General features: G+C 47.3%; 1 protein-coding gene across 1 annotated transcript in view; it reads left to right on the top strand.

Annotated features, from left to right (window-relative positions):
• The window catches only part of LOC144682603 (P2Y purinoceptor 8-like), a 30,005-nt gene extending 12,788 nt beyond the window's left edge, over positions 1-17,217 (top strand). Inside the window, exon 2 of the mRNA XM_078545091.1 lies at positions 14,999-17,217. Within this exon, the coding sequence (XP_078401217.1) occupies positions 15,050-16,036 (987 nt within the window). The 5' untranslated portion in view covers positions 14,999-15,049 and the 3' untranslated portion in view covers positions 16,037-17,217. The remainder of the gene's footprint in view (positions 1-14,998) is intronic.
• The last annotated feature ends 8,012 nt before the right edge of the window (positions 17,218-25,229 follow it).

Here is a 25,229-nt window from a genome sequence, read left to right on the forward strand (position 1 = left end):
TCATAAATTAAATTCAATCCATTGGTCTGAGCGACATCTTAACTGATCCTGGACTTGAGTTTCAGTAATTGTTTATTTTTGAATCCTTGTCTCTAGAGGGAAACAGTTGACGCAAGGAAATTCTCCCCTTTCCCCAACACACCACCACTCACCCCTTGCCACACGCTTCCCCAAGCCATGATACATAAGAAGCTTTGATTATGAGGATATGTTGTGTTTCCACCAATACTAAACCAGTTCCAGTAAAACCACTTGTCAGTTCAGCTGAACCACTGCTCTGCGTTGTCACAGTAAAGTGAGAGTCTTTTCTTACTTTGGTCTCAATTTCTATTGTACCTCCAGCCTGCTCCTGCTGTGCTCTGTGGTGAGCGCAAATGGTTTAAAGGAAGGGGATACATTTCAAAGATTGGACTAGATTTCAACTTGCAACCATGGCACAACATGAGCATTGTGCATTGGCTTCCTGTTGGCGAACCTGCCCTGCTGAATTAGTGACTGATCTGTAACGCCAGTTACAACACCAGGATGTCAACTGAAAATCTATCTGAATGTCTTTCAAATGCGGTATGGCAATTTTTTTTTATAATTCAAGGTGATTCATTTGTGAAAGATGTTAAAAAAAAAAGGAAATACTCGAGCTTATAAAGTACCTTTCACGGGCTCAGGATGTGCAAAAGTGCTTTTCAGCAGATGGAAGTGTAGTCACTGTTGTAATGTAGGAAATGTGGCAGTCAATTTGCACACAGCAAGGTCCAATGAACAGCAATAGGCCCAACCATGGCAAGTTATTGAAGAGTGAGAACCATGATTATTAAGATATACCCAAGCATATCAAACACCACGATGTGGTAAATCACCAAGCTTATAAAAAGTAGGAGACAAAGACTTTGGGCAGAATCGTCCCAGATTTGCACCAAGTGCGATAGTGCAAAAGACGTTTTACCCGCCGGCCGCAATGGCGGCTTTTCACACCGTATCGTCCCAAACTCGCCGCATTCATGATGCATTCCTGGGAAACACATCATTTCCATGGCGGGCGGGCTCTCATTCGCCTGCCTCGCCACCACCTCGCTGCTGCATCATGCTGGGCGCCATATTTAAAGTCCAGCCACGGGTACACCTCTGAATGCTCCCAGCCCACGACTGCTGCGCGGAAGACGGGATGGCCCCCGAAAGGCAAAAAGACTGGAGCCCCCAGGTTCAATGACACGTCCCTCATGCGCCTTTTGGATGCAGTGGAGGCTCGAAGTGATGTCCTCTACCCCCTGCTCTGGCCGTAGGATGGGCAGCAACTTCACTAATCTGGCTTGGGAGGTGGTGGCAGCGGCGGTCAGTGCCAGAGCTCTGCAAAAGAGGACAGCCACCCAGTGCTGCAAGAGGATGAATGATGTTCTCCGTTGCAGCAGGGTAAGTCACCCATCTCATCACTCTCAACTCGCACACTCGCAAACCCATCACACGTCCACTCACTGCCGGTTCAAGGAACATTACCATTCAGTCTCTCACACACACACCTTCATTGTCCTCATCCCGTCCAGAGGACCACTCGCCACCCACACGTACCAGCTAAACTTATCACCTGGCCTGTCAGACATCCTGCTTACACTCTCTCCATCTCTATTTATGCAGGACAGGCTGGAACACAACAAGAGGGAGAGGTCGCTTACCGCTGGAGGAATGTCTGAAATCAAATTCCTCATGGTTGGCCGGCAAGGATCTGGACAGTTCCTGTGCTGATGATGAGGTCGGCAGTGCTCTACCAAGTGAGGATCCAGCAGCGCGACATCATGGTTGTCCATCAGACAACCATGTCGTAAGTGATATGTCCTCTTTCACAGGCCACTGCCATGCACTAATTATCTCCCCTTGCTTTCTCGGGCATATCTGCCAAACAGCCGACGGAGTCCATGACCCAGGGCCTCCAATCAAGCCCCGAAGAAACCTCTGAGGAGGATTCTGAAGGCACCCACTCTGATGTCCCGTCACAGCGCTCACCCACACCCTCTACCAATGGAGAGACACACACCTCAATCAAATAGCTTTAGAGTAGCCTCAGGATCACAATCTGGTGAGCACATCGCACTTTCTGATCCCCAGCAGGCGGAGGCAGGGACTTCCCATGTCCCTGGGGACTGCTGGAGGCCAGAATGTTGCTAAGTCTGAGTCAGATGAGGAGCCTCTGGACTTGGTCATGTCACAGTTGCTGGAGCTGCAAAGGCAAGCTCGGGAACATCAGGATGGGATGTCCGCTGCAATCCTTAGATTGTAAGGCACGATGGAGGAGTCTGATGGCTTCAGGCTTAGGTGATAGTGCTGGCATGCCAACGCACCGAGGTCAGCACTGGTAGCATGGCGGCTGCCATGGAAACCTTGGTCCAGGACATCGCTCCTGCACTGCTGCGCTGGTGAACTCCATCGCTGACGCCATATTTGGCCTCCAACAGTGTATACGTGAGAGGGGTACAGGGCAGCTCGATCTCACTCCAGCTTCCCCTTCTCCTCAAGGAGTCAGCCAGGGGCCCTCGAGCAACCATAGGGAGGAGGATCAGCAGGTGCATACCCCAGGGCCATCCACCCAGGTGACTCCGGGAGTGTCTAGCCCATTTTGAATCCCTTTAACCTATGACCCCAGCAGCCCGAGCTCCACGGTTTGAGGAGGGTGCCACTGCCACAAAACAGGACCCCGAAAGCAGGCTCCAGGTCTCAGCCCTCCAGAGGACCCCCACCAAGGCCATCACAGACAGGGCGTAGCAGTGAGCAGGCGGGCTCCACCACTACTATGAATGTCTGGGGAGCACCAAGATGTAGCGTCAGGGTTAGGAAGATTAAAATGAAGTAGTTGCATAGCCTGGGCATGAGTGTTAATCATTTGTACATAATGTTCACTATTGTCAATAAACTCCCAAGAATGTTTCCCTGCCTATAGCTCCTTGATCTGATGAGCAGTGTTCGTGTCACCGAGATATGAAACCTTTCTGCACAAGATAAAGGCAGATATCTCAGTCCAGGGCCTCTTCCCTGAGCTCTGTGCAGCCTTCAGACCAAAGTGATGGTCCGGCCTCACATTCCCTGGACACATTACTGATACCTGCACCTCGATGGTGCTTGTTATTGCTGCCAGAATGTCGTGGGCAGACGTCACAGAGTTCCATCATTCTCTCTGTGTGCTCTCAGCACCTTTAAGGTGGGGCTGGTCCCCATCTCTTCAGCATCTGTGACCAGTGACGCTGTGTTCCTGAAGGGCTCAGGTGCTGAAGGCGGACAAAGGATCAGATGCTTCTAAAGTTTCATGGCTGTGTCTCTGAGATGGCCCTGATCATGGAGCACAAACGAGCTGCCCTCAGCCAGACAGGAGTCAGACATTCTCAGGGGTTATGTGAAGATCTATGGAGTGACCTCACTGCATGTTGTCATCATCCTCCTGCAATTGAGTGACTATTAGGGCCTCCACTGTGTCTCCATGACAGGAGCCTTATCACAGAGGGTATGTGCACTGTCATAAGCCAGACTCGAGCCAAACATTCATATGTACAATGTGAGGATCTTATGGTGTCTCCTCACTGTACGTCGCCATCATCCTCCACAAATCTAGCAGCTACGAGGGCCTCCCGAGCACGCCTGCCTCACCTGGCCAGTGTGAAGGCCTCAACTCTGTCATCATCGCCTTCAAGGACCTCCTCACCTTCATCACCATTGATGTCCTCCTCATCGGAGGAGACCTCCAGCTCCTCTATCTCCTCCTCAGCCAGCTCATATACCCGTTGCAGCGCCAGGTTGTAAAGGACGCAGCAGGTAATGACGATGCGTGACACCCTCTGTGGACTGTATTGCAGGGCTCCACCACATTGGTCCCAGGCACCGAAACCTCATTTTCAACATCCCAATGGTTTGTTCCACCAAGTTGCGAACTGCAGCATGAGCCTGGTTATACCTTCGCTCTGCTGCAGCCTGAGGCTGCCACTCAGGTGTCATCAGTCAAGGCCTCTGCGGGTAGCCTTTGTCCCTGAGAAGCCATCTCTGTAGCCTCTCTGGACCCTGGAAGACATCAGGGATCTGTGACTGACTGAGAATGTAGGAGTCGTGCACACTCCTTGGAAATCATGCGCACACCTGCAGGATGCGTTTGTGGTGGTCGCATACCAGCTGCACATTCAGCGATTGGACGCCCTTGCGGTTGACATAGTTGACTGCTTGTCACCATGGAGACCTGAGCGCCGCATGAGTGCTGTCGATGGCACCCTGCACCTGTGGGAAACCCGAGACCTGGGCAAAACCAATCGCTCGTGCATCCTGGCTCTCCTGGTCCCGGGCGAAATGCACAAAGTTGTGTGCCCTCGAGAGGATGGCATCTGTGATCTCATGGATGCATTTGTGGGTGGAGGTGTGTGATATCTCACAGGGGTCACCTGTGGAGCCCTGAAAGGAGGAAAAGGCATAGAAATTGAGCATCCCGGTCACTTTCACAGCCACTGACAGTGGATGCCCTCCATGTCCATTTGGTGTCAAATCCTGCAGCAGGTGGCAGATGTGACCGACCAGTTCCATAGACATGTGCAGTCTCTGATGACACTGGTTCTTGGTCATCTGCAGGAATGAAAGGTGGCGTCTATAGACCCTGGGTCTAGCCAGGTGCTGACCAATGATGGCTCACCTTGGCTCTTCGGCAGTATGTGTGGGAGCCCCAGCCACCCCTTCTCCCAGAGGGTGCTGCTCCACCCTCTGCGCAGCCAGGCACCTCCGTCACTCTCTCCTCCGTCGTCTTCACTCTCTGTAAGTCATGAGGCATACAGCTAGTTGACCAGGCTCCATGATCCTGAAGTACTCCTCCTGCAGGATGAAAGAGAGAGACGCATGGGTGAGCTTGGGTGCACTAAGAGCCTTCCTTGGTTAAGTCTGAATGTCCATTAGCGCTTCCTGGAGAGTGCTGGCCACCACTTGGATGGCCAGAGATTAGTGCTCTGCATGGCTGCCCGAAACCCCACCATCCACCCCACTCCACCTGACCGATTGATGGCAGCTTTGCCCACTGGATTGCACGCTGTGCTCTCAGCTCAGGCACAGGCATTCTCCTAACCCACACTGCAAGGCTGCACTGTTAGCTTAAACTATGGGGGAGACTGGTCCAAACCGGGATGCTGACATTGCAAGGGGCTGTGAGCACCTCCACCAGTGACTGCTCCATGACCAGCTTTAGCAAGGAGATTGTACAATGTGCCCAGTCATCCAACTGTTCTGCAGTCCACTAAAGCACTCATTAGTTTGCAGTGTGTGCCTGAGGGGTGAAAAGCTCTGGAGCTCTTGGTGGCACTTTGATGCTTCTGCGTTGCTGGAGTGGGCAGATAAGCTAGAGACCCGACTTCAATCATATCAATGTGGCTGTGCCTGAACTGCCTCAGCTGCAGAGGAATGGTCACTTTATCCCCGGTGTCCCGAATGTGTGGCCGCTTCCCTCACCCACTCCCACCCCCCAACACCCCGCACATGCTTGTGCTCTACCTTCAACCGCAGGGCAGCCTTTGCCTACCCCCCAGAAAGTCGCCTCAATGGCAGGGCAGCCTTTTGCCCTCGCTCCCCAACACGTCTCGACCTTGAAATCCAACAGGTGCCCCTCGTGAGAGCTCCACAACGTTACTGCGCAATCACCTCCGAGTTCCCCTTGAAGTGCAGCCCGCCAAGTGCACGCCTTTTATCTGCTGTTGTGAAACACGTGGACAATGCGGGCGGATGACCCTGTGTGGGGTGGAGGGAGGTGGGGGGGTGGATGACCCCGGTGGGCTGCCTTTATAATGATATGCTGATGTATCACAATGAGGTTCCTGACATCTGATGGCGGGAAACGCAGCCCAATATCGACGGGCTGGGCGGACAATCGCAAACTGGCTTCACAACGTCATGAAACTGACCTTTGGCGACCTCGCCACCTTGTCTGCTGACGCCACCGAACACGCCCGACTCTAGCGGGCATGGATGATTGCGCCCATTCCGTCAAACAGGAAACATTGATCAAGTGACGCAAAGGTGGAGTTTTGAAAGTTGGTGGTTTGTATCAGTCAGGCCTGGGAAAGAATGAATTCATGTGGGAACGTGCACTTAATCCTTGACTGTGACATGGGGCAGAATTTCCCAGCTCCCCTCCACGGCGGCTTTCATGGTGGGCGGGGAGGGGCGATGGGGACAATGTGGCGGAAGCTCAAAAATCGGTTTCCTGCTGGCGCAGAACGCTGGTGGGATCCTCCGCTCCCCTCCACCAGGAGCGGGTCACAATTTTCGCCAGAGTCCGACATGAAAACAATTTGCATCCCGCTAACTGGATGCAGATGAAGGCCTGACCAGAACCACCACTCCCACCACCCCCCCACCCACCGCCGCGCCCCATCGTCTGTGACGCCAGCAGGAAATCGCACCATTCCACAACACGTCCGTACAAACATGGCGTGTAAAATCCTGCACTTCCCTGAAGAAGGCCTGGGGCAGCTCGCGGAGGTGAGGAGAACATGGAGGCCTCTAAAGGCCGGACCCTGGAACACCGCGTGTGGCAGTGGGCGGGTGGAGCATCAACCACGCGGACCTTCCCTGCTCAGCAGCATCCAGGAGATGGTTGTTCCTCCCGCGGCAACTTAGCCCAGGCCTCGGATCTTCATCCAGCATCTTCTCCCATCCATCGTGCACCCGTGCAACCACTTGTGAATTCAGAAGCTCTTAATTTTTCTATTCCTACCACTTCTTCTAAGTGCTCCACTAACGTTCGCAGCAGGGGTGGAGGCAGCCTGCTGACCTGTTTACCCGGTGGCCTTGGATGACTTTGACGGCCGTCCTCTGGAGACCCGAGGCCTGGAGGGCCCCGGCTCACTTTGCCTGTCCTACTGTGGGGCAGCTGCTTCCTCCATGGTGACAGAGGTTGAAGGGTTGTAAGGTAAAGGGGCCTTGGAAATGCCAGACAACCTCAGAGAGTCTTGGAGTGGATGTCCCAGAGGTTGGCCAGAAGGGTTCTGGGCCAGCACTCTCCAGAGCGGGGAACCCATGCAGATATAAGGATAAGGCTCAGGGGGCATGTCATTTGCGACGCTTCCTGGTGCCTTCAAGCCTGAGTCCCTTCCCCACCCCCACTTTCCCCCTCCCTCCGCCTGCAGAGTGGATAAACTGAAGTGGGACTATGAGGCATTATCTAATTACAGTGCTACTGAGGCCTATGCCCTCTGTACCATTCATTAAGGTGAGTGTGAGCAATCCCACAGTTTTGTGTTTAATTGGTATAGGCCAGGTTTAGATTGGTCAATTCCTGGCGGTGGACCAGGTTTCTGGAGGTGATCTTGTGTGACTGGTGTGTTAGAGTGGTCAGCATATGGTTGCAGTGAAGAGTGCATCGCAATCAGAGACCAGGTTTTGGGAATTTGCTGCAGGTATGACTCTCTGATAAATAATGGGTGATGACTGTCCAACTGGATGAGGTCTGTGGTGTAGTGGGTAGTGTCCCTACCTCTGAGCCAGAAGCTCTGGGTTCAAGTCCTACCCCAGGCTTGCTGGCAAGGAAGATGCATTCATAACAGGACCAAACAAGATGAGTATTAGCCTGCAAATCCTTCCAAAACACACCAATGGCCAGGCAGTAAGAGTGGGAGAGATTCCTGGTTAGCCATATTGTATCATCACTGTCTATAGTTCCAGACTCAAATATGCACGTAAAAGTGCATGTTGCCACAGCAACCTGGACTCATGAGTCAAGTGTCGGTCTAACTGACATATAGTTTAGCTTTCGGTTTTAGGTTTAACTTCTTGAATTTAACCCAGAACATTAAAAACTGTAAAAGAAACTAGAAGTTAGTCAACACGTAACATTGACAGGCAGTTTCTGTCAATCTGTAAGTGATTGCCTGAATAGGTGCTAATTACTATGAACAAGAAGCTGAACCATCTGTTGAAAATTTGTCCACAAAGAGCAGAACAAATCCAAACTGGCCAATTACCACCCATCAGTCTACTTTCGATCATCAACAAAGTGATGGAAGGGGTCGTCAACAGTGCCAACAAGCAGCATTTAATCATCAATAACCTGCTCACTGGGGCTCAGCTGGGTTATGCCAGGACCAATCAGCTCCTGATCTCAGTCCAAACATGGACAGAAGAGCTGAATTCAAGAGGTGAAGTGACAGTGATTGCCCTTGACATCAAGGCAGTTTTTGACTGAGTTGGGCACCAAGGAACCCTAGCAAAACTGGAGTCATTGGGAATCAGGGGGGAAACTCTCCACTGGTCGGAGTCATACCTAGCACAAAGGAAAATGGTTGTGGTTGTTGGAGGTCAGTCATCTCAGTCCCAGGACATCGCAGCAGGAGTTCCTCAGGGTAGTGTCCTAGGCCCAACTATCTTCAGCTGTTTCATCAATTACTTTCCCTCCATCATAAAGTCAGAAGTGGTGATGTTTGTAGATGACTGCACAATGTTCAGCATCATTCATGACTCCTCAGATACTGAAGCAGTCCCTGTCCATATGCAAATGGAACTGGATAACATTCAGGCTTGGGCTGATAGGTGGCAAGTAACATTCATGCCACACAAGTGCCAGGTAATGACCATCCCCAACAAGAGAGAATCTAACCATCTCTCCTTGACATTCAATGGCATTACCATCGCTGAATCCCCCACTATCAACATCCTGGGGTTGTCATTGACCAGAAACTGAACCAGCCATATATAAATATTGTGGCTACAGGAGCAGGTCAGAGGCTGCGAAAGCTGCAGTGAATAACTCAGCTCCTGACACCCCAAAGCCTATCCACCATCTATAAGGCTAAAGTCAGGGCAGTGATAGAATACTCTCCACTTGCCTGGATGAGTGCAGCTCCAACATCATGCAAAAAAGCTCGACACCAACTAGGACAAAGCAGCCCACTCGATTGGCACCCCATCCACCACCTTAAACATTCTCTCCCTCCACAACCGACGCACAGTGGCAGCAGTGTGTACCATCTACAAAATGCACTGCAACAACTCATCAAGGCTCCTTTGACAGCACCTTCCAAATCCATCACCTTGTAGGACAAGGGCCAGCAGATTCAGGGGGATCACCTGCAAGTTCCCCTCCAAGCCACATGCTATCCTAAGCAACTATATCTCGGCCCTTTCACTGTTGCTGGGTCAAAGTCCTGGGACCCCCTTATCCGAACAGCACTGTGGGTGTATCTACACCACATGGACTGCAGCAGTTAAAGAAGGTGGCTCATCACCACCTTCTCAACAACAATTGGCGAGGGACAATAAATGTTAGCCTAGCCAGCGACACACCCCATGAAAGAATAAAAAGAAACTTGGGAGTGGTTTGGACAGGTCAATAAAAGTAAACAGCATCTGTTGATGCTGTAGAGTGGCTGTAAACAGAGTGGTTGCAAACAGACTGCAAAAGGTGAGAATTTTGTGCAAGTCAGAGTTTGGTGCAGAGGCTGATGGAGGGGCTGCTTTTTGCCTCCAGTACTTGTAATGATTCATGGTACAGCAAAATGTTTAACTTAATCTAGCTATAACTTAAATTAGATCAAGTAATTAGTTAAAAGACGAAAACTATAAGTTAAGCTGATTGAAAACACTGACTGATTAATTAAATAAATGCAACAAAGTTAGGTAGGGATGCAGCTAGTGTAGCAGGTGTACCACAACTGCAGCATGTGGGTGTTTGTGGAGAGCATTGTGATCAGAAGCAACCACATCTGCAGTAAATGTCTGCATCTCAATGAACTTCAGCTCAGAGTTGCTGAGCTGAAGTTTGAGATGTGTCGACATTGCAGGATTTCAACGATTGGGAGAGTTACATGGATACTTTGATCCAGGGGGCAAATCACACCCTTAGGTTAGGTGCTGTACAGATCTGATTAGTGGTTAGGGACAGGAGGGTGTGACTGCGAATCAGGTAAGAGGACCCCAGGCGCAATGCTCGAGGAGCCTTGGCCTCTGCCCGCATTCGACAGGTACAAGGTTCTTGTTGGCCTGAGCACAAGGATTGAAGGGTGGATGAGCAAACAGACCACTGTGGTATAGGAAGCTATTCAAGGAAAAGGAATGTGGCAGCGATAAGGGACATTATAGTCAGGACGGGAGGGGGTGGGTGGGTGGGAGTTAGATACTCTTCCCTGCAGACATGCCCGGAAGTCCCAAAGATGATGTTGCCTGCCCTGTGCTGGGGTTGAAGACATCTCCTCATGGCTGGAGGATAGTTTGGAATGGGAGGGCTTTGGTCTACACCAGGAGTACTGTGTACAATCTTTGCTCTCATTACCTGTATGTGTCTACCTGCCTTAGAGGGGGTGCAACTAAATTTCATTTTGATTAGAGGATTGTCCTTTAAGAAGAGAATGGCCCTATATTCTCTGGAATTCAGAAGAATGAGAGGTGATCTCATTGAAATATAAAAGATTCTGAGAGGGCTTGATACAGTAGATACTGAAAGGATGTTTCCTTCTCTGGAAAGTCTAGAATTAGGGGTCATAGATTCAGGATAAGGGGACAGCCATTTAGGATTGCGGTGAGGAGAGATTTCTATACTCAGAAGATTGTGAATCTTTGGAGTTCTGTAACCCAGAGGGTTGTGGGTGCTCAGTCATTGAGTATGTTTAAGGTTGAGATCGACCAATTTTTCAGTTCTAAGGAAATTAAGGAATATGGGATCTGGCAGGAAAGTGGAGTTGACGTTAAGGATAAGCCGTGATCTTAACAATGGCAGAACAGGTTTAAGGGGGCCATATAGCCTACTCCTGCTCCTATTTCTTAGGTGCCCAATTTCTGAGCATACTATGGATCAGACATGTGTGACGTGATCTTGTGGGACTAGTGTGTTCAAAATGTTTGGTTCCTAGGCACCTTGTCTGTATTAACCTTCATGCCAGAATGTCATTTAAAAAAATCTAGTTCACGAACGTTATTTAGGGAAGGAAATCTGCTGTCCTTATTTGGACTGACCTTTCTGTGACTCCAGAACCACAGCCCTCTTAACTGCCTTGCAAATCACTCCGCTGCATTCATTTAAGAAGGTGGCTCAAGACCACTTCTCAAAGACAATTAGGGATGGACAACAAAAGCTGGCCTTTCTAGTGACGCTCACATCCCATGAATGAATGAAAATAAACTAAAGTAGGCTATCTGAGTGTATAAGGCGTTCATATTTAGTCATTAAGCAATGATCTGTGGTTAATGTCAATAGTAATCTCTGGGTTTATGGTTTTATGGTATTGTGAGATAATACAACAGAGTTGCTCTCTTTTGAAACTGCACCTCTGAAAGGTTGGACAGACTGGGCTTGTTTCCACTGGAGTTTAGAAGAGTGAGGGGTGCTTTGATTGAAGTATACAAGATCCTGAATAGTCTTGACAAGATGGTCGTGGAAAGGATGCTTCCTTTTGAGGGTGAGTCCAGAACTAGAGGGCACTGTTTTAAAATTAGGGGTCGCCCTTTTAGGACAGAGATGAGAGGAATTTTTTTTTCTCAGAGGGTTGTGCGACTTTGGAACCCTCTGCCTCAGGAGGTGGTGGAGGTGGGGTCATTGAATATTTTTAAGGCGGAGGTAGATAGATTCTAGTTAGGCAAGGGAATCAAAGGTGGAAATCGAAAGATCAACCATGATCTTATTGAATGGCAGAGCAGGCTCGAGGGGCTGAATTGTACCTAATGCATAATTTTTATTATTTCATTTACTTGCTAATTTAGTGATTGATCAGTATTGTAATAGATCTGCATGTCACTCCCCCAGGGGCTGAATATGACAATAGCAGTATGGCATTTTGAGATGTCTTGAGAAGCTTGAGTACATAAATGTAATATTGTTCTTTTCTTTCTATCAAGTGTCACCCATGGCTCAGTACCTCTGAGTTACAAGGGTCCAGGCTCAAATCCCACTCCAAGGCCTGAGCACAAAGATCCAGGCTGACACTCGAGCAGAGTACTGAAGGAGTGCTGCTCTGTCGGAGGTGTTGTCTTTCAGATGTGACATTAAACTAAGGCCCCATCTGCCTGCTTGTTTGATGTAAAGCATCCCATAGAACTACTTGGGAGAAGGGGAGTGAAGTTCTCCCTAGTGTCCTGGTCAATCAGCATTACAAAAGTAGACCATCTGGTTATTATCACATTGTTGTTTGTGGGAGCTTGCTGTGTGCAAATTGACTGTTGTGTTTCCTACATTGTAACAATGACAACACTTCAAAAATACTTCATTGGCTGTAAAGCACTATGGGGTGACATAGTGGTCATTAAAGGTGCTTAATAGGTGCAGAGCAGGCTTTCACACTTAATCATAATGAAAGAAATAGATATTTATGCAGCGCTTTTCACATCCTCAGGATACAAGCTTCACAGCCAACAAAGCACTTTTGGAGTGTGGCCGCCTGGCAACCATCGTCCCAAAAACCCCATGAGGTAAGTGCCCTTGTTTTGGTAGTGCTGGCTACATAAAATTACATACGTAGGATATACGGCGCAGAAACATGGGCCAGGATTTTAAGGCCCCTCCCCTCCGGCGGGATATTACTGTCCCGCCGAACTGAATGGAGATTTAAATGGCTCGCCACATCCTCCGTGGCGGGTCTCCTCACGCTTAGGCCGTAAAATCCTGGCCATGGGCTCAACCAGCCAATCTTCATTGGTGCACTTGAGCCTCCTCCGTCTTTTCCCATCTAAATCAGTCACCGTAACCATCAAATGCTTCTCCTTGAATGCCATTTGCGTCAGCCACTCCTTGTGGTAGTGAGTCCTGCATTCTCACCACTCTTTGGGTAAAGAGGTATCTTCTGAACTTACTATTCAATTTCTTGGTGGCTATCTTATATTGATGATCCCCTACAAGAAGAAACATCTTCTCTGTACCCACTCTCTCAAAACCCTTCATAATTTTAAAGACCTCTCTGAGCTCATCCCTCAGCCTTCTATTTGCAATGAAAAGAGATCCAGCTTGTCGGTCGACCCTTTCCTAATATACCCACACATTTCTGGTATCGTCGCTGTAATTCTTCTCTGCAGCATCTACATCCTCTTCAGTGCTTCTATATCCTTTTTATAATTTGGCGACCAGAATTGCATGCAATACTCCATAAGTGTCCTCTAACCGAAGTTCGATACAGGTTTAACATAACATCGCTGCTTTTCGATTCTTCGGGTTGAGCATTGTCTTCACAGTTTATAAAGCTCACTGGGTAAAATGATCACGAGGGAGCCTCATGGTATTGCTTGAGATGCCCCTGGAGATATTTATTAGAACTCAGGGCTGTGACAGGAATGCCTATCCACTAATTTGGTTGTAATAGTTTTTGGACACACTGCCATGCATCCTGGGTGATGGTAATTTGGATGGTTTTAAGCACGTGTACTAAAGCTATACTAGCGAGAAAAAAAAATCTAGGTCTTGAAATCGTGTTGCGTAAATATTAATGTTGTCGGCATCTGCGTGCAAATCCGTTGTTTTATCAGAGGAGTTAACCTCAAGGTGTTAATCCTCTAATACAGGGCAGGGTTCGTGTTAGAATTGTGGTTGCAGTAACCTCATTGAATGAGTTGTTAGTAACCAATGAGCAAGAAGTTTATAAGAAGTCCCTGCCCTCAATTTTTGCAGAATCTCCACACTGATTTCAAACCTGTCAATATCAAATGTTTGCTCTCATGGGAAGTATATAAGTACAGATATTCAGCTAATGATAGATTTCCTATTGCTCGCAATTGGAGATTGCATCATCGAAAGATTGTTGTTGTTGCTAGCAAACTCAGTCTTCTGCACAAACTAAAGTCACTGTTTCAAATAAAGCATGAAGAATTAGCAATTGTCTAATACAATTTTTCATACCTGATTATTTTTCATAAGGTAATTAATCTATAAGACAAAATACAGAGTGCCACACATCAGTTTATACATATGAAATGTGAACTCTCACAGCAAGGGCAGTGAAGTACTGGAATTAACCTTTTTTTCCAATATGGTCCCCTCATAAGTGGTTGATCTATGGAGAAGTTAATGTAAACACTGAAGTTGAACCATTCGTGAGAAGAAAAGTCCCAGAAAACATTTGGTCCCTTTGAAACCCAGACCTTTAACTTTCCGATAATACCACATTTTTTATCATAATGCAATTCCAATACCTATGTCGCCACTGTTTTCTCTGGAATGTCTGATCTGAAATCATTCTAAACATTTTATACAATACCCTAATATTCATGGAAACTGAGTGAGCCGCGTGGGAGACTTGCCCGTCAACAACCCACACCCTTCCTCTGATCTTCCATTTTAACTTGCCCTTCTGTCGGGCAGAGAATTCTAGATCCTAACCACTCGTTGCATAAAAATGTTTTTCCTCATGTTGCCCCTGATTCTTTTGCCAATCACCTCCAATCTGTGCCGTCTGTTTCCCAATCCTTCAGCCACTGGAAACAATTTCTCTTTATTCATTCTACCTAAATCCTTCTATCAAATCTCCATGTAACCTTCTAAGGAACATAGGAACATAGGACTTGGAAGCAGCAGTAGGCCATTCAGCCCTTCGGGCCTGCTCTGCCATCTAATAAGATAATGGCTGATCTGGTTGTGGTCTCAGCTCCGCTTTGCCATCTCCGCCCCCCCCCACCCCTCCCCCCCCCACCCCCCGCAGTAACCCTTGACTCCCTTGTCTATCAAAATCTGTCTGACTCTGCCTTGAATAAATTCAGTGACCCAGCCTCCACTACTTTCTGGGTAAGAGAATTCCACATACTAACTTATCCTTCAAGAGAAAAATATTTTCCTCATCTCTTAAACGATAGACCTCTTATTCTTAAACTGGATCCCCTGGTTCCACTCTCTCCAACAACTGGAAATATCGTCCCAGTGTCCACCTTATCAAAGCCCCTCAGGATCTTAAAGAACAACCCTAGTTTCTCCAGTCTACCTACATAAGTGTAGTCCCTCATCCCCAGGATCATTCTATTATCATCACTTTCACTACTTTGTACATGATGCGTGAAAACTGAACTCTTTTTTTTCTGTTTATTTTCTCAGGATTTGGGCTCTTAACCCTCGTGGACAACCTTCCTGAGGTCCGGCTGAACAATGAACGGTACGATAGAGAGCTCCACAATACAGATGCTGAACAACACTTTGCTGCATAACACCTTGCCTGCCATCTATCTGGCCATCTTTATTATCAGCACTCCTCTCAACGCCATCTCCCTCTGGCTCCTCTGCTGCCACATGCAGCCCAAGACCCCGACCGTGATCTTTTCCATCAACCTGGCCGTCTCCGATCTCCTGTACAGCTTGGCACTGCCGTTCCAGTTCATTTACCATTGGAACAGGAATGACTGGAAGTTCGGTGACCCACTCTGCCGAATGGTGACAGTTCTTTTTTACGGCAACACCCACTGCTCCATTCTGACGGTCATGTGGATAAGTGTGGACCGTTACCTCGCGATCGTGCACCCCTTGCACACCTCTCACCTTCGAACGCTTAAAACCGCCATCTTACTGTGCCTGGTCAACTGGCTCTTTGTCTTATTGGTCCATTTGCCCCTGATGTACACTGAACAGACCTATTACGTGCAAGCTCTGAAAATTACCACCTGCTTTGACATTGTACGTCGTGATATGTTTCCCGGTCTTCAGTATTTTCACCTGTACTACTCTGCGCAGATATTTCTGTTTTTCGTTGTTCCTTTCATTGTCATGATGTTGTGCTATTCCAGAATCATCAGGGCTCTGCTGAAGACCCCAGAAACTCAAATGAGAGAGTCAAGGAAGCAGATTGTTTATTTGACAATTGTTGTGTTGCTTGTCTTCACAATCTGCTACCTCCCCACTCAGATAATTATGATTATACATTTTGTCCAGTCAATGCAGAAGAAGCCGATCTACGTCCTCTATAAATTCTCCCTGACTCTGAACAGTTTAAATGGCTGCTTTGATCCATTGTTGTACTACTTTGCCTCAAAGGAATTTAGACGGAAGGTCCAGAAGTTTTGCACCTGCATCGCTGTGGACAGTAGCGACAAGACCTTAAGTAACATCGCTGTACCTCTAGCTGCTCAGGGCAGTCAGTAGTGTAGGTGCGGGATAGGTCTGCTGATTGAGCCAGCAAAGGAACTCTCCACCTTTATCAAAATCATTGTGTCCCTCATGGGTGGGGTTGGTAGGGGCTACTGTCAGTCCAGCTTTATAAAAGGCAGTGAGTGGGCACATGGCATGTTTTGTACCATGTGAGTGTAGCCATGCAAAAGCTGTGTCTCATGATGTGCAAACATGATGAATGCTCCCCAGCACCAAAGCAAACTTCAAGACTTTGAGCCAGAATTGTGTTCCTTGTCCTGGCACACTTACTTGCCTGGACCTGTTGAAAAGTGACGACCCATTCCTCCTCCTCCAGGTACCATGCCCTAAGAGGGCATGAGCAACCATGGACTTCCATTGGATTGGTCCATGGTTATGCTTGGCAAAGTACTGCAGTGGTTTGTCATTGCCTTCTGCAGTATGGCTGACCAGGAAAACTCTCCCACTCTTACCGTCTGCTATTAGGTGTGTTGGAAGGATTTACAGACCGAGAATCAACTGTTTGGCCACATCATGGCCATCAAATCCTGAAGTAGAACTTCAAACCTGGAGCTTCTGGCTGAGAGGTGGGGACACTACCTCTGCGCCATAACCTTGGTAAATATTTCACCCGCAATAGCCTTTCTTTCCAGTGAAAGGTGAAGCTGGTATCCAGACATCGTTTCTCCTGAAAGCTCGAATTATTTTTATTTATTCACTGGCTTGGATTCCAACGTTCTTTCTGGACCAAAAGCTATGCTGGCAAGGCGAAAGCGAGCAAGCATATGAGGGAGAAGGGAATAGAGGATTACAATGTTAGATTTAGATGAGGAGAGTTGGGAGGAGGTTAGAATGGAACATAAACGCCGACATGAACTGGTAGGGCCGAATGGCCGGTTTCTGTGCTGGATATTCCATGCCATCCTATGAAAGGGGTAGCAAGTAATGGCGGCATCTCCAATCAGCAGAGCACCATTCACAAATGGGAATCTGCAATAAGTAATGAAGGAATGGAAGCTGCTGTCTGCACCCATGTGCTTGGGCTGCACTGCACCATTTGAAGAGCTGTATTTTAATTTGCAAGCGTGTAATTAATCTAAAAGCAGGGATATCGAGAGCAATAAGATTGGCATCACAGCAATGTGAAACACAATGTTAGTAAGTGCATGACGTGTGCAGTCTCTTGCCGTCGAGGGTTGTTCAACGGGGGGTAGGCCGGGGGGTTTGTGGGGGGTTAGTGGGGGGTGGGACACTGCAGTGAGATGATGCTCACAGCACTTGCCTGCATAACAACAGCAACTTCAACTTCAAGAGGCAATAATGAAGCATTATGGGGTGCTCTAAGGATGCAGAACAAAAAAAAAAAAGAACTGGCATTTATATAGCAACTTTCATGACCTCAGGATGTCCCAAATGCTTTACAGGGCAATCACGTACTCTTGAAATGTAGCTCCTGCTGTAAGGTAGGGAATTTTTGCACAGCGAGGCCCCGCAGATTGCCATGAAATAAATAACCAGATCACCTGTTTTTGGTGATGGTGGAGGCAGGACGACATCTCTCAGTCAGAGGATGATGAGTTCTCAATCCCAATTCAGAATTTGAACACAAAGAGCTGGGTTTCCATCTTTAGTTTAAGGTGGTGGGGGGGAGGGGGGGGGGGGGGGCGGGGGGGGATATTCCGGCCCTGCCTGCCGCCAGGATCGTCCGGTCGTGGCGAAGGCCAGTAGACTTTTGGCTGGGCCGTCGAATCTCCCGCGGTGAGTCCCGCCATGACAGGGCCTGGAAAATCCCGGCCAAGGTATGAAGTTTCCAAATCTGCAATAACCCCAACCCATTTTCCTGGTTCATAGCTAATGAGCCGTATACCTCGCATTCCTGGAAAGAACCTTACATTCAAGAGATTGGGTCAAAATGTGAGGAGGCCTAAAGAGGAGCTTGGGGTCAGGAGGCTGCATAGGGCCTTGTCCCACTATTTTGCCCTGTTTTCCACCACTCCCCCCCTCATAAATACAGGTGAGATCATGGAGACACATTTATTCTACAACCTAGACTGACTTTGGTGCACAGTAAGTGCTTCATTGTTAGAGGTGCTATCTTTCCGGATCTGTCATTAAACCAAGGGTCCACCTTGGTGCAGATGAACAATCCCATGGCAGTATTTGAGGAAGAATCGGAGGCTCGTTTTGGGACGCTGAGCAGAATCTATTCCTCATCCAACACAACCTAAATAGAATAATTGCACTTTGATCTGAGAGGCAGCCTGTGGGATTCTGCTGTGTGCAAGTTGGTGCAAATATTGCCTACAAAACGATAGGAACTCATTGATTGTGAAGTCCTTTGGGATATCCTCAGAATGTTAAGGGAGCGATATAAAAAGTTATTTTTATCCATCGCTTTGGAAATAGATCATGTAGGGGAAAAAGAAGAGACTCTGAGGAAGATTGGATTCAGCATCTGCTAGATGGTAAAATTCAGGCCTAAGGTGGTTTATCGGTAATTCAACGGTCTACTTGTAGTATTTTGTCAAGAAAAGAATTTCTTAGGAGAGTAGCACACGGTGAATTGTGTAATGTAAATAATAAATAATCTGCTACAAAAACAAAGTGCTGGAAAAACTCAGCGGGTCTGACAGCATCTGTGGAGAGAAACCAGAGTTAACGTTTCGAGTCCGTGTGACTCTTCTTCAGAGCTGATGTGTTAATTACACTTCGTGTTAATTATGCTAATAAACTGCTTTTGAACCGACAACTGCGTCCTCGTATGCACGGGAAACCATTCAAAATGATAAAAAAGTGCCTTGGGCCCACCTGAAGCTAACGCCTTGATCCATTAATGAAAAACGCACCAGTTAGTAATAAATCAATAGTGTAAGTGGCTGGGTGCAGGCGTGAATTTACCAGAATCAACACTGTATTTTCAGCTTCCAATGCAATCCAGATTGATTGAATAGAATCCTCTGCTGTCTATTATCATGAAGAGTGCTGAATTAAATTGATTGGGGCTGTTTTAACCCAGTTCCCAACAGTGGTGAAATCACCGCATACCATGGCACTCAGGCCATGGGAAAGCTGATGCGTACAGTGGCAGTGCAACACTGCTTCGGCAGTGAGTCTTGTTCTGGCATTGCCACTAAGCATGATTGCAGGGCTAGGTAGAGGGATCTCCGCTCCTAGTCAACATACGAATTAGGAACATTAGTAGGTCACTTGGCCCTTCAAGCCTGCTCTGCCATTCAATAAGGTAAACTCATAGACTCTTAGTCATTTACAGCACAGAAGGAGGGCATTCAGCCGGTCAACAAAGATCTGACTACACTAGTCCCATTTTCCAGCGCTTGGCCCATCGCCCTGGAGGCTGTGGCAACACAAGTGAATATCTAAATACTTCTTAAATGTTACCAGAGTTTCTGACTCAACCACCCTTTCAGGCAGTGAGTTCCAGACTCCCACCACCCTCTGCGTGAAAAAATTTCTCCTCAACTCCCCTCTTAGCCTTCTACCTCTTACCTTAAATCTATGCCCCCTGGCTATTGACCCCTGCACTAATGGAAAAAGTGCCTTCCCATCTACCCAATCTATGCCACTAATAATATTATACACCTCTATCAGGTCCCCTCTCAATTCTCGTTGCTCCAAGGAAAACAACACCAGCCTATCCAATTTTTCCTCATAGCTCAGACCCTCCAGCCCAGACAGCGTCCTGCTAAATCTCCTCTGCACCCTCTCCAGTGCAATCACATCGTTTGTATAATGTGGTGACCAGAACTGCATGCAGTACTCCAGCTGTAGACTAACCAGCATTTTATACAGTTCCAGCATAACCTCCCTGCTCTTGTATTTTATGCCTTGGCTAATAAAGGCAAGTATCCCTTATGCCTTCTTAACCAAAACCAGATCATGGCTGATCTGAATGTAGCCTCAACTCCACATTCCCGCCTACCCCCGCTAACTTTTCACCCCCTTGCTTATCAAGAATCTTAAAAATATTTAAAGACTCTGCTTCCATCACCTTTTGACGAAGAGAGTTTCAAAGACTCACTACCCTCTAAGAGAAAAAATATCTCCTCATCTCTGTCTTAATTCTTAAACAGCGACCCCTAGTTCTAGATTCTCCCAGAAGAGTAAACATCCTTTCCACATCCATCCTCTCAAGACTCTTCATGCTATATCCGAATGGATAATAATAATAATGCTGTTTGTTAAAAAGGGTAAGAATCCTTAATTTTGCAACATCCATCACCGTATTAAAATTCACTGAGCTCAAAGTGAGGGAGCTTGTTTTGGCAATCTGCTTACTCCAAGGATTATGCATGCATGTCACAAAGTTGCAATCAATGTATAGAATGGCAACTAATTCCTAGCCATGATGATAATTAACCCCATCTACTGGCTACGTGCAGCGTATATGGTGTGAAACAAGAAGATGTTAGATACGAACATGCGAACATTAACTCCTCAGCCTGTGAACTTGACTTTAGCCAGGGTTTTACAATTAGCCTTGCCAGCCCAGGCCCCAAGAACTTCATTCGTACAGGGGTGGGTGGCTGGGAGAGAGGCCGAGGAAGATGTGGAGGCTTTGCTGATCTTAGCGGTGGATCCATTTAAAATAAAACTGCCTGAACTTGAAACCTGGCCGACTTGGCTGCATGGCTGGTGGAAATACAGGTCAATTTAACGACAGGAGGCTACATCCAAGGACCGCGGGATAATGGTTTCCTGACAGTCAGTGGCTGGAGCAAATTGTTGTATGAGAGTTGGGGATCCCTTTGCATTGTGGGATCCTGGATGATAGGCTGGGGAGGTCCAAGGATTCCTTATGGGGCCTGAGACCAGCCTGGTGGAGAACTCTCATGCTGCTCCCAAACCCATAACGACTTGAAACAGAAAGAAGTCAAAACTCTGATGAAAAGACAGATTCTGCCTGACTTTTTTATTATCTTCAATGAGCGAGGCTGACAAGGCCAGCATTTATTGCCCATCCCTCATTGCCCTTGAGCAGGTGGTGGTGAGCTGCCTTCTTGAACATTGCAATCCATGTGGTATAGGTACACCCACAATGCTGTAGGGAAGGGAGTTATGGGGTTTTGACCCAGTGACAGTGAAGGAATGGCGATATAGTTTCAAGCCAGGATGGTGAGTGACTTGGAGGGCAATTTACAGCTGATGGTGTTCCCATGCATCTGCTGCCTTTGCCCTTCTAGCTGGTAGAGGTTGTGGGTTTGGAAGGTGCTGTTGAAGACACCTTGTTGAGTTGCTGCATTACATCTTGCAGATGGTATACACTGCTGCCACTGTGCTTCGGTGGTGGAGGGAGTGAATGTTTAAGGTGGTTGGATGGGATGCTAATCAAGTGGGTTGCTTTGTTCTGGATGGTGTCAAGCATCTTCAGTGTTGTTGGAGCTGCACTCATTCAAGCAAGTGGGGAGTATTCCATCACACTCCAGACTTGTGCTTTCTAGATGATGGACAGGCTTTGGGGAGTCAAAGGGTGAGTTACTCGCCTTGGAATTCCCAGCCTCTGACCTGCTCTTGTAGCCACAGAATTTATATGGCTGTTACAGTCTTGGTCCAAACATGAGTTTCAGAGGTGAGGTGAGAGTGACTGCCTTGATATCAAGGCAGCATTTGACAGAGTACGTCATCAAGGAGCCCGAGCAAAACTGACGTCAATGGGAATCAGGGGGAAAACCTTCTGCTGGTTGGAGTCATACCGAACACAAAGGAAGATGGTTGAGGTTGTTGGAGGTCAATCATTTCATTCCCAGGGCATCACTACAGGAGTTTCTCAGGGTAGTGTCCTCGGCCCAGTCATCTTCAGCTGTTTCATCAATGACCTTCCATCATAAGGTCAGAAGTGGGGATGTTCGCTGATGATTGCACAATGTTCAGCACCATTCACGACTCTCAGATCCTGAAGTAGTCCAGGTCCAAATGCAGCGGTGATCCCACCACCATTGGGAATTGGGTTGAAATAGTTCCAATGGGTTTAATATAGGGCTCTTACTGCCAAAGACAGGAGGCTTGTACCCTATCAACCTGGGTTGGAAGGTGAAAACGCAGTGTCGAAGCCATGCCTGTGCCCTGCCACTCACACTATTTATTTATTCCTAAATTATTCTCTGAATAAAGCCAAAGAAAAGCAAAAAAGCTCATCAATTCACAATGCAAATCTCAAACTGGTAAATGCTAATAAATCTCGATGCCAGTCAAACACAGCTCACTTTGATGAATATCATTTGAAGTATTTTACAGAACTGAATTAGTCCATAATCCTTTAATGCTGTAACAACAACATGCCTTTTTACAGCGCTTTTAAAATACTAAAATATCCCAAGGTGCTTCATCAGAGCACCACCAAACACCGAGCCAAATAAGCAGATATTAGGACAGCTAATCAAAAGCTTGGTGAAAGAGGTAGATTTTAAGGGAAGTCTTAAAGGAGGAGGGAGGGATAGAGGGGAGGAGAGTTTAGAGAGGGAATTCAAGAGCTTGACACAGGCAAATGAAGTCGCTGGTGTAGCAAGGAAAATTGGGATTGTGCAAGTGGCTAAAATTGGGGGGGATGCTCAGTTTTCTGAGGGTTGCAGGGGCTGGAGGAGTTAAAGTCCTGATTGAGTTATGTCAGGGGATTTTGTCAGGGGAATGTGGGCTGAGTTGTGTTTGAATGGTGCTCTTATGTTGCATGTCTGGACAGAGAATGTCATTGTGTATAAGGGGACTTCTGCCTTCACCACAGCCTCACACTTCTCCCCCAGCCCCTGGGTTAAAACCTTGCAAAGTTTCTGCAGATAATGAGCAAACATGAAAGTGAGAATTTCAAATAAACCATGAAGAACATGAACCATATAGAGAGCCTCAGAATTGGAGGAGAGAAGTAATATCGGGGGGAGTTGGGGAGTTCACAGGGTTGGAATGTTTCAAGGCTGCAAAAGGAGTTGGCCTGACCTATGAAATACATTTAACATTATGAGCAGAAAATGGGGTTTCCTGTTTTATACCCACATTACCCCTAAGACTAGTAAACATTTTTGCATGGACACTTAACTAACTCATATCTGCTATTTCAATGGAGGTCTTGTTAATTTTTAGATCACCCATTAAATTATCAAATCAAGCAAATGTGTTAGGTCCTCCATGCTAACTTCACTGGGAGATCACCCAGGGTAACAGAAGGGACAGGCCCTACTCCTTTGTTCTTTTATCAAACCTTTCTAGTCCCAAAGGATATTAAGCTAAATTACTTTTATTAATTGAGAAACCTAGGTGTAAGGTACAATTGCCTCTAGTACAGGAGTTTCTCATGGTTGAAAGGAATAGGAGAGAAAACACGTATTTTGCAAATCAAGGTTGAATTTTGGGGGGAGGGGTTTAAAAGCCTCTCTGATTCTAACCTCTCTCACTCCTGGGGCCTGTTACCAGCAATGATATTCGTCCCTCCACCAATCTCACAACTTCTTGCTCTGAAGCTTAACACTTTCTCTCCCTCCAATGTTGGATAGTCTTTCACAGCACCAGTCCCCTTGGTAAAATACCAGCCTGTGTGTTTGGGCGTGGGTGTGGAGGTGGGGAGGGGAGACTGCATGGTGCCTGGCTGTGATGTCTGCATGGCCAAAGTCTGTGAACACATTCTGTTTAGGCTCAGACATGAAGGAAGGTCCTGGAGGGGTCAGAATCCATCTTCCCAGTGGGGATCACAACATTCAGGACAGAGGAGACAAGGAAAAAGATGCATTATGCCAGCCCTCCACCGAGGAATTGGACCAAGACTAATGAGTGAAGTTGATTCCAATTCAAATATCAGGTTATACTTCATCCAGCTAACTAAATAAAATGTTAAGTGAGTTTTTCAAAGCAATATATTCCAATAAATTAAGTTACTACTGGAATTTAAAGACTTCTGCATTGCACAGTAGACAATATGATGTGAGAGAGAATGTTATGTCAAAATACTGGTGAGGCTAATGGTGCTTGCTGTTATTAGTGCACAAACGATGCAGCAACTTGAAGCAAGAGGCAGATGTGCATTTAAATTTGTTGCTGTTTGAGTCTCCCTAATCACCATTAGCTTTGTGAAAATACCATCTCACAGTCTCCCTCACCAGTGGCATGCATTGGGTGGCTGGACATTGCTGCTTTTGCATGGCACATACAAACTAAACCCACCACAGATGTTTAGGCTGATAATTAGAAATGTAAGCACCCTCTTAACAATGTGATGATTGTTAATAACTGCCTATCAACCTCTCTGACATGGAAAATTAACTATTTTAAATGTCATCCTTTGTCCATCACACACCTATAAGCAGTTCCTGGCACTCAGGGCTCATATCTAACATCCAAATACTCCACATCGCTCTCATATACCTACCAATGATGCTAGCCTCAAATCTACCCCTCACATTCTTCCAGCTATTTGGCTATGGCAGGAACATCACCAAAATACAATGGACTACAACTGTTGACATTATGCTCTCTCCCTTGCAGGTTGCAGGACAAGGTGGCACACAACAGACTTCATCTGACACTGGCCATTCATCAGCTCAACCACTGGCACCACACATACCTTAGAGGAAGGTATAAAGTTGGGATCTGGATCAGGCACAAGTGGGCTGCAACCAGACCAGGGTGAGAGGATGGTTTGTTTGCCAGCTCAACCGAGGGTGAGGTGACAGATTAGTACTGCTGCAAAGGACTCTGATTAGGACCTCGAAGGGGTAGCGTCCAGGATATCACAGAAGGGACATTCATGCTGAGATGTTGGGTGACTGCCCGTCTCAAGGAACATGGAGGGGTCTGGTTCCAAGTTGGCAGAGGGCATGGCGTAGAATTTTCCCTCACCACTGCCTCTGCTCCACCTCCTAGTCATGCTGCAGACCTGGAGTCTTTGCCACTGCTGCCCGCATACCTGTTCCAGCCTTTGTGTAGACAGGTCACCTACTCCTCTGCCCTCACCCTGAGGATGTAGTAACGCACTCTGATTATTGCAGGAAGCCTCCAAACCACCTATTAAAGCACTCATGGCCTTTATGGCCCATTGAGCCTATTCCACCATTTAACACGGTCATGGCTGATCTTGGGCTTCAGCTCCACTTTCCTTCCCGCTCCCTATATCCCTGATTCCCTGAGAACCCAAATATCTGTCTATCCCAGCCTCAAATAAAAGTCAACGATGGAGCATCAATCCACTGGGGTAGAGAATTCCAAAGAT

The sequence above is a fragment of the Cetorhinus maximus genome, chromosome 7 (assembly GCF_964194155.1).
Source record: "Cetorhinus maximus chromosome 7, sCetMax3.hap1.1, whole genome shotgun sequence".
Classification (NCBI taxonomy): domain Eukaryota; kingdom Metazoa; phylum Chordata; class Chondrichthyes; order Lamniformes; family Cetorhinidae; genus Cetorhinus; species Cetorhinus maximus.